Below are 12,123 nucleotides of genomic sequence, written 5' to 3'. Positions count from 1 at the left end.
TCAATCAAAAACTGCCATATAAAGAACTGTCTTCTCTGGTGGCTCAGATGGTTAAGAATCCACCTGCAATGTGGGAGACAGGGTTTATTCCCTGGGTGGAGAAGATTCCCTGGAGAAGGGAATGGCAATCCACTCCAGTATTCTTGCCTAAAGAATCCCATAGACAGAGGCGCCTGGAGGGCTACAGTCCATCGGTTTGCAAAGAGTCAGACACAACTGAGCAACTAACACACACACATACACACACACACTAACAATTGATCATGGGGCACTCACTTATATGGTCTTTCAGAATAATACATTGTTTGATCTTCACCCTACAAACCTTTAAAAACTGAAGTGTAAATTCTTATCTTATTAAAAAAAATCATGAAAAAAACAAACAAATACCTAGAAGCTAAAACCAAAAAACCCACAGCCTGAGTTCAGTTCCTTGCTCCAATACACCAGAGCTATGTGACCCTGAAAAAATTACTTAACCTATCTGAGCAATGTTTCCTAGGCAACCTTTCTGGACTTGCAGGTTTTGAGATAAACGACAAGATGCATGTAAACAGCCAGCACTCAGGAAATGGCAGTTCTCTGCCTACCTCATCCCCAGCCTAAGAATCCTGGATACAGGCCTTCAGATAAACTCGCAAAACTAATCACCAGAGAAACGGGGCTGTCCCCTCTGGTGAGTGAGGATGAGACTCAGGGGAAGCAGCAGTGAGGGAAGGCCCCGCCCCTGGCCATCAATATTTAAGACAAGGAGAGTGGAAGGAGGCCTCTCCCAGCACCATGCCCTCCACAGCCCTGTTCTGCTACTCATCCTAGGCCCTCTGCTGAAAACACAAACTACTTGGAAAGACAAGACTGGGGCCACCAGCAAGAGTTTAAGGAGGCCGCCTGTCAGACAGTAGGACTGTGTCCACATTATGTTTTCTGGTCCCTGGTAACTATACTATGGTTATGGATCAGAATGTCTTTTTCTTACGAAATACACATTGAAGTACTGTCAGGTAAAGAGATGTGGTGGGTGCAACTTCCTATGTGCCAAGCATTATTCTACCTGCTTTACCTGAACTATTTTAGTAAATCCTCAGAGCAATCCTCTGAGGGAGATGCCAACACTAGCACTGTCTTCATTTCACAGAGGAGAAAATCAAGGCATGAGGAGGGTGGGCAACTTGCCAAAAGCCACAACCAGCGAGGGGAGACTGAAGACTGCCAACTCAGGGCCTCACCCTGGACTCTATAGTTGGAACAAACTGCGGGGTTGTCCCTAGAAGCCAGCAACAGTATGAAGGCGGTGCCAGGGACACTCTGGTAGGAGGTGGAACCTGTGCTGGGAGACTGACCAGGTCACTGATGTAACAGGCAGCGCGTCTGCCTCATTTAGTTATGTTTCCTCTGGGGCCTGCAGGAGTCAGCCCTTCCTGAGCCCCACAGGACTTGTCTCCCAGACTGGGGCAAAGCGAGGCACAGCCTGGTGACGGGGAGGGAGCTGGTCCCTTTGGAAAAAACTGAGAAAGGTGGAAAAAAGACATCTAGCTCAGAATTTAATGTGCTGAATTTATCTTATTTGTTTGTTATTACCCTGAATGACCCTGGGCAAAAAAAAAAAATATTTCCTTCTGAAGAGTCCTGAAATTAACATCCTGGCTAAATCCAGGAACCTGATCAACTTCTGCTCATTTCACTTTGAGATTTCCGAGGCCATCAATCAAGACCCCAGTATGGGCAGAAGTGCCACTGTCCTTGATCGGGATCCCGTCACTCACTGGAGGCAAAGCTGTCACAGGGACCCTCAGTCCCCCACTCTGGGGTCTGTGGGGGACTGAGGAAGGCTTGCCCTCGCCAACGCCATCAAAGCACACAGCTCTTTACATGCTCCTCAAATCCTGTTTCTCAGAAGCCAGAGCTGTGGAGCATGCCAAGCTCTACAAGCTGTGGAGCAGAGGGGCTTCAAAGGGTAGGTTCACGAAGCCAGAGTCCAGTGCACAGGGCCAGCATCAAGGGCAACAGGCAGGCCGTGCATCTGGGGACACGCAGGCTGTCTCTTCAGCAACAAGGGCAGAAGGGGTGGCGTGTCCAGCTTGCCCTCCCCCTCCAGTCACCCTGCCATCCTTGACCCTGACACCCCACTCGCCTCCTCCGTAAAGCCACCATGACCATGTCCTGGCAAAATGGTTCTCTGTGGACTCCTGGACCACAGTCACTGGGACCGCTCGGCCCAGTACCCTGTGTCCATGCTAAGTCATCTTTGCACGAGTGTGTTTCAGTTCCCCAATCTGCCTGTTGGCACCTTAATAATGAAATCTGTTGTCCTTCACTCCCTAGAACGCTGGGTACAATGACCAAAGAAGGCACTTAATACATATACCTGTAAATATAATAATTTGTATTGTAAAATTTTATTTTTATAAGTAATAATTTTATTTGTTTGATTTGTATTTTCAGTGCTCAGGAATACAATGTTTTGATAGAGGAAGACACGGAAAAGCCAACACTGAGGCTGACAGTATAGCCCTCTTCCTTGAAAAGATATACCAATCACTCTCCCTGCAAGATACTCAAAACAGCCCCACACCCACATGTGCAGAGCGTGGGGTTCAGACCCAGGGACGTGCCTCAGTCCACTGGTCAATGAGGCAGAGGTGCAGGTGAGACACACAGTCTAGGTTCCAAAATCGTTTTCAGAAGGAAAAGTTTCTTAGAGCTGTTATTTTAAGGGCTTCTACTATCATTAGCACTGTTGCCTCACAAATGACAGTGACATTTTCTTTCTAACCTTAATTCACGCTAAATTTTAGCAAATACAAAATGAGCGAGATAATCAAGACACCTGAGTCAGGGCGCATGCCCACAGCCAACAACACAGGCAGAAAACCAATTCCACTGTGCTTGACCCTAAGTGCAATCAAAAAGTAGAACACAGGGAGTTTCCTCTATGCGGACACAAATCAGATTGAGTAAGTTGACTCTTACGCAGGAGTAAGGAGAAAGCACGCTTTGTTCTCCCGGACTAGAAGTCCTGTGATATTCCAAGTTCTAAAGGTGGAGAGGAAGTGGCACACACACCCCCCCAAGCAATGCCCCTAGGGACGCTGCCCACCTGCTGCACACGCAGGCTGGTGGGTCCTGCAGACTCCCTCCCCCAAGCCTCACTGTGCAGCTGAGGGCGGAAGCAGACACTCTGTGCTCTTGGCTACAGACCAAGCGGAGGAAAGTGCACTGATCTGATACAGGTAACTGGTAACTATACTATGGTTATGGATCAGAATGTCTTTTTGTGGTACCGATCACCCTCTGTACCACAAAAAACAGACCAGCCATGGCAAACCCAAATGTGACAAGCAGCCCAGCTGCCTGTGAGCTGGCAGAGAGGCCAGGCCCAGTGAGCCCCCTTCATCAGGCAGCTCCCAGCAGGCCTTCCCTAGGGGACAGAGGAGGCGGGAAACACCCAGCACCTCTGAGGACGAACTCACCTTTGGACACCTGAGCCCATGCTTCATGTGAAGGAGGCCCAGCCGTGCAGACAGATGGCAGCAGCACACAGCGAGCAGCAAGATGATGATACAGACCGCACTCTTCACGTGAACCCCCAGAGCAGCTGTACACGGCAGGAATCATTCCCATTTCATGGACAGAGACACTAAGCCTTAGGGGGTTCAGCTGCCTTACTTAAGCAAGAGCTTGAACGCAGGTTCACATGAAGCCGGAGCCCTCATCCTGCCCTTTGTCGTTCTGTCTCCCGACTGTCCCATCTTCTTAAAAGACAGCATGTTGTCAACAACCTCCCATTTTGGCTACAGGGGAACAAGCCTAGTTACACCTGAACAGTAGGGACCAACAGTTTGCCAACAGGATCTCAAGATTCCTGTTAGGATACAAACTACTATAGCATACGTAAGACAGACGACAAGGTCCTCCTGTAGAGCACAGAGACCTGTATTCAATACTCTGTGATAAACCAACATGGAGAAGAGGAGGAAAAAGAAAATATATATATAACTGAATCACTATTGTACAGCAGAAATTAAGACAACATTGTAACTCAACTATACTTCAATTTAAAAAAGAGATTCTTCTCTTAGGACAGACTCTCGGAGGTCTTTGGGCAATGCTGAGCCATTTACAGATGGAGAAGCTTCACTTGGCTTCTAAACGAAACTAAAGAGTTCACATTTTTAAAATGAAAAGATATTTGGCAATTGGCTTTAAACACCAGGAAATACTGATGAGAAAGGGAGAGAGGCAAGGAGGAAGGGACCTGAGGCAAGGGGAAAGACCCCTGGCGAGAGTCAGTGCTGTGAAGCATCCTTGACCTCAACACACTTCCCCAAGGCCCAAGAAACAAGACACAACGAAACACAAGACGCAACAAGCCACTCTCAGAGTCGCCCAGCCATGCTTCCAGGTGCCTTCTCTCTCCTTCCTCTTCACAAAAGCCATGAGATCAGTCAATGAACTTCGAACTTGGACTTCACCTTCTTCCAGCTCAAGAAATGCTCACAGCCTCAACCTAGGGCTTTACCCGGGAAACAACCCACTCCAGTACCAAATAGAAAAACACACAGTTACAACCTTTTTAAAGCCCCAACAAACTTTTTTTTCCTATTTTCTTGTTTTAATTACATGCTTGAATACAGACTCTATATATCCGTCTTTATTTAAAATTAATTTAAAATAATGGCTTATTAAAAAGAATACATTTGAATCAGTTCTACTGAGATGGATGAAACTGGAGCCCATTATACAGAGTGAAGTAAGCCAGAAAGAAAAACACCCATACAGTATACTAATGCATATATATGAAATGTGAAAGATGGTAATGATAACCCTATATGCGAGACAGAATAAGAGACACAGATGCATAGAACAGTCTTATGGACTCTGAGGGAGAAGGTGAGGGTGGGAGGTTCTGAGAGAATAGCATTGAAACATGTATATTATCACATGTGAAACAGAACACCATTCCAGGTTTGATGCATGAGACAAATGCTCAGGGCTGGGGCAACGGGATGATCCAGAGGGATGGGATGGGGAGGGAGGTGGAAGGGGGGTTCAGGATGGGGAACACATGTAAACCCATGGCTGATTCATGTCAATGTATGGCAAAAACCACTACAATATTGTAAAGTAATTAGCCCCCAACTAAAATAAATAAATTTATTTAAAAAAAAAAAATAAAATAATGGCTTAAAATTACTTCAAAAAATTCTCTAAAACCAGTATGAAGAATACTAAGTCAATAATTATTTCTTGGGATCAGTCTGTGCTTCTCAGATACACAGCAGAAAGCCTCTCCCAAAACAGAGGCCGCTCAAAGGGGAAAGAACTTCTGACTCAGACACACCCTCTTTCTATCCTAAAAGAAAACATTGCCTTTGTGACAACACAAACCTCTTAACCAAAAACAACATCTTTCCCACATCCCAGGGTCAGGGCCGCCTACCATTTGCAAACACACCACGGCTGAATGACGCGAGGTGGGCCGGAAGGACTTACAGCTGAAGATGCCTGGAGGTGGGTGCTCTGTTACCAGGAGACAGTTTTCTTCGTCACTGTTGTCCCCACAGTCGTTCTGCTGGTTACAGACCAGGGAACCCAGATACAAGCACTGCCCGCTGGTGCAGGTGAATTTGCACTCTGAAAAAGCACAACACAAAGCATGTAGTTGTCAATGCCAGCCTGAGGCTCCTCAGCTGCCACTTCTCCTTCCCCGTCTGTATGCTGTGATGGTCTGGGAACCCATCTACCTAGAGAACCCAGGGGACCGAGGTCAGACAGGGCCCAGGAGCACTCAGGCCTGCCAGACCTCACTCACCCCTACCTCTGACGCACAAAATAATAGCACAGGTGCTTTCTTCACACAACATGCCCAGCAAGAGTTCATAGTTATAGAGCTCTTTGCTTGAAAAAAATCCTTGTCAGTCTTCACCACCACCAAGGAAGAAGAAGCCAGTGCAGCAGCAGTGAAAAATGTGCTCTGAACAGTCCAAGGTACTCTGCCTCAGACATCCAGCCCTACAAGTACCCCTCAGAGCAGCCCCCAAAAATTACCCAACTGTCATTAGAACACCATCAGGTACTTTAAAAGTCCTTCAGAACTGGAACTGGCAAATAGCACTACTTCTCTTCTATGTTCAAAAGCACTGAAGGAAACAATGAATGAATGCTTTTCTCTGTTTTCCTGTGTACAGAATGTGCAGAGGTGTTCTCATTAGCTTCTTAGAACAGTAATAGAAGCACCCATGGAAACAGGTAAGAATGCCTTAACATTCTCTACAAACAAAAGGCGCATCAGTACATGCACGATATCAAATACATGGGAAACAGTCTGAAAGGCTGCTCGCCAAAACACAAACAGTGACACTTCTGGGTGCTGGGATCATTGGTAATCTGTACTTCCTTGTGACTTTTATGTACCATTTTATAATCAGGAAAATATAAAGCCTATTTTAAAGTGAGAAAGATCTCTCAAACCAAATGTTCATAGAATTCTAAACCCACCATAATGAAGTACTTATAACATCATACAAACAGAAGTCCAGACACACAGTTCCAGCCCCACCATCCCAGTCACACTGTGAGGCACAAAGCTCACGGAGGCACCCCCAGGGAGAGCAGCAGTAAAAGCACAGACACCGGCTGGCAGTTCCTGCCTGAGGACCCGCTGCAGAGCACTGGCGTGGGCGGGGGGGTGCAAATCCCGCAGAGCCACAGCCCACAGTGCGGGAGTAATGTTGAGGACCAGACGGTGTGCTGACGACCAGGCTGGTACTGTAACTACACGCTTTAATAAGGGCCTCTAAAAAGGATCTAACCGCACGCACATCAGTCAAGACTAACCCTGCACACCCCACTCACGACAGCTCCATGGAGGAGCAACAGGAGTTCTGAACTGCCCGCTGACATGTGCGCACGTCCGAGGACCACACCCAACCTGCAGGACCCACTAGATGGCTGCACAGGCATTCATGGCACAAGCCTGAGCCCCAAAAGGGGAAAAGGGGTGAAAGTGCAGCAGTGACCCTTAGGTATTGTGACCACTGAGCCTCAGGACTCTTTCCCTCAAGCCACTCTTTCATTCATTCACTCAAGAGTCCTCACTACTCTGGCAAGGAGCGTGGCCACAGGTGCCAAGGACGGAACAGACAGTTCCATCTAAGAGCTTCTCCTTCAGCTCTTAAACTAAACACTGTGTTTTCCTCAGGCAAGAACAAGACTCTTAGCCTCTCAACTGCTTCCTGGTCAACGTGGTGCTGGGATTAAAGCAGTGACTCTGCATCCTCCTCTGATAGCCCAGGGCCCGGAGGATATGGGGTTTGGGGTCAGTGAGTGTCCCCAGAGGATTGCTAAGTCTGTGTGCAGGTAGATTCCCTCGAGATTCCTCTGCAAGATGGCATCCCCCAGCTGAAATATCTGAAAGCTACCTACTGCCTTACATTCTAAAAAGTCCTTCCAGTTCTTAGAAACCACAATTCAACAGAGTTTTAAGAAAGAAATGTTAAAGAATGACCCTCTGCTTGAGCCCTTTGGTACTTCCGTTGCTCACTCTTCATTATTCTAATGATTATCCTAATGACAAGTGCTGAACTCTGGACAGGGATCACACTGATCACCAGTGGACACAGTGATCAATACACTGACTGGACACATTGATCAGAACTGGACACAGTGATCACTCTGGACACACTGATCATCAATACCACCTCCATGGGATCCTTCGCAGCAGCATCACAAACACGCTGTAACCTCCCCGTCTTTAAAATACAATGCTCTGGGCTGCACTCTCATGTTTCCACTCCCAGGGCTCAGGCCTCTGCTTCTCCCCAGCAAATCTGGTCAGGCTTTGGCCCCGTCACTGCACTCCAGGCCATGGACGCCCTCCACATCAACTCCAGTGCAGCACCTAGGCCATGTCTCATCCACAGAGTCACAGAGTCAGATGCAACACAGTAACTGAACAAGACTACATGTATGTTTCTGATAAACGTGGAAGTGGAGCAGCCATAGAAGCACACTCAGGTTGCCTACATGGTCAGCAGGTGCTGTCCAGCAGTGATGCACAGTAGCACATGCATCTGAAACAAGTCTGGGTGCCGTCCACAGAGCTCTCTCCCAAACACTCTTCAGAGGAAAAACTGAAGGAAAACTTCAGAGGAAAAACTCCCAGAGAAAAGTGTTAAAATCCGCAGCACCATGTGCTTTATTATCCTCCATAGTGCATCAGACCACATTAAATTTATGGGCCACATCAAAGAGAAGAGGCCAACAGTCCTGGCCTAAAACTGTCATTAACAGTCATTTTCTTTTATTGCTGAATCAGTGTCTGGGCTCCAAAGGTCAAGGATTCAAACCCACCTTCAATCATCACACACTGATCTGAGCACTATCATGATCATAACTCACCTCATGGGCCGTCCGCCTGGAGTACACACACTTTACCCTGTGAGCCACCCTGCATGTCCCCTACCAGTGCACCAGGGGGCCACACATCAAGGTCCCAAAGTGAGCAAGGGCGGGTCTGAGTTCTGGGGAGAGTTAGGGTTACGCTCTGCCCCGGCCCACACCAGGCTCCCAGTCAAGGGCAGGCAGGACGGCTGAATACGCTGGGACTCCAGAGTGGGCGGGTCCAGCACTACAGAGAGCAGGCTCCCTGGCATGGCTGGGACAGACAACAGACTATTCCCTCAACATCCTGTCCTGTCTGGGTCCTGCAGATGCCAGACCCTCCATCGTCTCCGAGACAAAGAAAATGCCTCGCTGGCATTGGTCACCTCACTCATGTCACCACTTAATCAAGATGGGTTTACAGGCCACCGTCATCTCAGAAAGCCACAAGACCTCAGCACCACTTCCCAGTCGAGACACCTGATCCTCACCAGCTGGGGCTCGAGGTCACTTGAGGGCTGGGGACTCAACAGGTGTCAGCAGCCAGGTGGGCAGTCTGAGTCCCAATCATACCACAGCATGAAACGTGCTGCACAACCAGACACAACTTTATCAGCTGCCATAAAGAAATAGGAAATTGGTGTTCTAAAAGCTATATAAGGATCATCACAAAACTTTACTCTGTCCAGGGGACAGAGTAAATTAACCCTTATTAATATAAGGGAGGAGCCATCTCTCACACTAAGCGAACCGTCCACTGCAGAGGACAGAGGTGTCAGCGGGACAGAGTCCAGGAGCACAGGGTCCTCACACCCATCCTGCCAACAAGTCCCCAGTGAGACACCCACACACCTGCATACCGACACCCTCTCACTCGACATAACCTCCATGCCTGTGGTACTGACGTATGAGATGTAGAACAAGACTTGTGGCTGAGATTGAGTTATCATGCCAGGGCTGTCTTCAGAGAGGTAGTGATACCCTCTTGTGAGCTCACGGCCTCCATTCTCAGATTGCACATTCTCATCAAGGCTACCGGTCTGGTCACAAACTCCAGCTCTGCCATCAACCAGCTGCACTGCACCGTCTCCTTCAGCCTCAGTTTTTTCACATATAAAATACCTGCTGTGAAGACTGAACAGATGCCATAAATGCAGTGCTCAATATAGTGTCTGACTCGTGGCACATATACAACCAAATGGAAGCTAACAACATATCAGATATTATAATCATTATCAGCACCTCAAAAAACAGACTGGGGATCATGGAAGTACTTCTGGATCTGACCAGTGCATATGTGAACTTTAAAACTTTTCCAAAGCTAAATAGGTAACAGGTAACAATCATAAAAAAACAAACAGACTGGGAGCCACAGTTATGACATCCACGTGATCTCCACAGGGGCCCCTCTGCATCAGGGTTGGCACATCTGTCCCTCATGAATGAGGCTGCCATGTCACAGCTACTTTTATATCAAACAAAGTATGTCTTCACCAGGTTTCTCTCAAAACTATATTTTTCTTTCATTACTTTTATAACCCACATATTAATGATTTACATTCTCTGCATGCATTTCTAAAATGTTACAATTGAAATGAACATTAAAATAGTTCCTAAATTTGTACGCACGCAGGCTCAGTTGCTACAGTCAAGTCCGACTCTTTGCAATCCAATGGACTGTAGCCTGCCAGGCTCCTCTATCCATGGGTTTCCCAGGCAAGAATACTGGAGTGGGTTTTTAGGCCTTTTCCAGGTCTAAATTTGTATAATTACTTTTTAAAAATCTAAATGCAAATTTAAAATAACAACTAAACATAGTTTGAGGGAAGAAAGTTTTATGAGCAATAGTTCCTGTGGACTATGCTCTGACAGCTGACTCACACTGTGAACAGCTCTACACCTGGCACAGTGGATGCTCGAGGTGAGCAGTCCAGGCCAGAGAGGGTTCCAAGGTTGAGCCCAGATCTGACAGGTCACTGCACCCCATGCCCTCAGACTTCTGGACACAGCATTAGGAGCACAGCAAATGCCAGAGGCAAAGTGACAGCAAAACTGCTTGAGACACAGCATGCACCTCTGACAATAAGGGTCAAGTTCACAGTGCAAAATCACACATCTGAAATGTTCAAGAAAGGATTTCAGTCTCCAAAGCGTGCCTTGGCCCTACAGCATACAGATCAAGAAATAACAGAATTTGAAATCTCTGGCTTTTTAGTAAAATATACTTAAAAGAGGAAGTAAAAGTCATTTCCCAGGCCACACTAACCATGGGGGTGGGGGCTGGGCCCACGACATTGAGATTTATCATAAGAAATACATATTTGGTCTCAGTCACAGTTTCTGGCTCAGGGCTCCTAAAATCCTTGGAATTTTCTAAATGGTAAGAGCCATGAAGGTGTCTTTTGTTATTCATGCCAAGGCCATGGTTAATGAGGTGATTTTGGGAAGCCCCTAAGGATGGGACTGGTTGCCAGGGGAACCACCCACGGGATCATAAGGCTGGCACTTTCAGCCCCACCCTCAGGCCTCTGCAGGGGGAAAAGGGCTGGAGACTGAGCCTGTCCCAATGGCCAATGAGCTCACCACTTCTGCCAGGATGATGAGACCTCCACAACAACCCAGAGGACAGGGTCAGAGGGCTTTCCGGCTGGTGACCATGGGAGGTCTGGGGAAGGTGGTGTCTGAGAGGATGTCAGGTCCCACACCTTTTCCTTATACCACTGTGCCCTGGCCTTTCTTGACCAGTAACATTATTACTCAAATGCTTCCCTGAGTTCTGTGAGCCACGCCAGCAAGTCTACCAAATCTCAGGAGGGTCCACAAGAACCTCCAATTGATCAGCCGGTTGGTCAGAACCACAGGTGACCACCTGGACTTGGTACTCGTGTCTGAAGAGGCCACTGCCTCGGTGTCTGGGCCACTCCAGGCAGAAAGGGTCAAAACTGACAAAGCTGCAGGACATCAAGCTATGTTGCAGTTGCCTGATGTGGGAAACACCCACACGTCTGGTGGCCAGCACTGTGAGTGCTGTGTGTGTAGACACAGAAACAGAAGAGTTTTTTCCTTTACCAACAAAAACCCTGACCCATAGTCTGCACGTGGCTCCAAAGCTGGCCAGTCTCTTTCACCAAGATGGTCCCTGTCCTCCTCCCAGGCCCCGCCACTCTCCCTTCATCCTGGGACCTACACACAACAGGAAAAACCTGCCTTAAGGCCACAGACTTCCCATGCCTTTCTTGTAGAGATGAAACTTATGAGGACCAGTCTGAAGTCTGTTGTTTACACTCCAGGTCCTACAAAGACACAACTGTGAGGTTTCTACAAAGATACCCTCCAACCAAAGACAACTATAGAAGGTCGGGACCCAGTGGTACAGAGTCATCAAATCCCACAGGTGGCCATCATATTCATTCCTGACTTCACAGAGAAACTGAGGCCCAGAGAAGTTAGGTAACTCACCCAAGGTCACACAGCTAAGTAAGGAAAGAAATAGTAACATACCCCTCACCGACCTCTGGTATCAAAGCAAATGGCCAGGGGTTTAGTATCTGTTCTCAGATGAACTCTTTTAATATTATAAAGCAGTAATATTAAACTATACTGGAACAAATAATCATCCCTTTTTATCACAAAGGAACAGTTATTTTGGGTTATCTTTATATTTTCATTTTTACTTAAAAAAAGAAAAATTGTACGATATGGATAAGTAAATCTAAGAAAGGAAACCCCATTATGTATTGC

General features: G+C 47.3%; 1 protein-coding gene and 1 long non-coding RNA gene across 2 annotated transcripts in view; one reads left to right on the top strand and one right to left on the bottom strand.

Annotated features, from left to right (window-relative positions):
• LDLRAD4 (low density lipoprotein receptor class A domain containing 4) overlaps positions 1-12,123 on the bottom strand; it is a 153,685-nt gene that overhangs the window by 41,284 nt on the left and 100,278 nt on the right. Inside the window, 1 exon segment of the mRNA XM_081561781.1 lies at positions 5,494-5,634. Coding sequence (XP_081417907.1) covers positions 5,494-5,634 — 141 coding nt within the window.
• Positions 5,418-9,878, top strand: LOC145534394 (uncharacterized). Its single transcript, XR_014074558.1, has 2 exons — positions 5,418-5,511; positions 6,189-9,878. It is a non-coding gene; the product is annotated as an uncharacterized LOC145534394 (long non-coding RNA).

The sequence above is a fragment of the Giraffa tippelskirchi genome, chromosome 14, assembly GCF_054371585.1.
Source record: "Giraffa tippelskirchi isolate mGirTip1 chromosome 14, T2T-mGirTip1v1.2.pri, whole genome shotgun sequence".
NCBI lineage: Eukaryota > Metazoa > Chordata > Mammalia > Artiodactyla > Giraffidae > Giraffa > Giraffa tippelskirchi.
The sequence above is the reverse complement of the archived record's forward strand: the minus strand, read 5'-3'. Positions and strand labels throughout refer to the sequence as shown.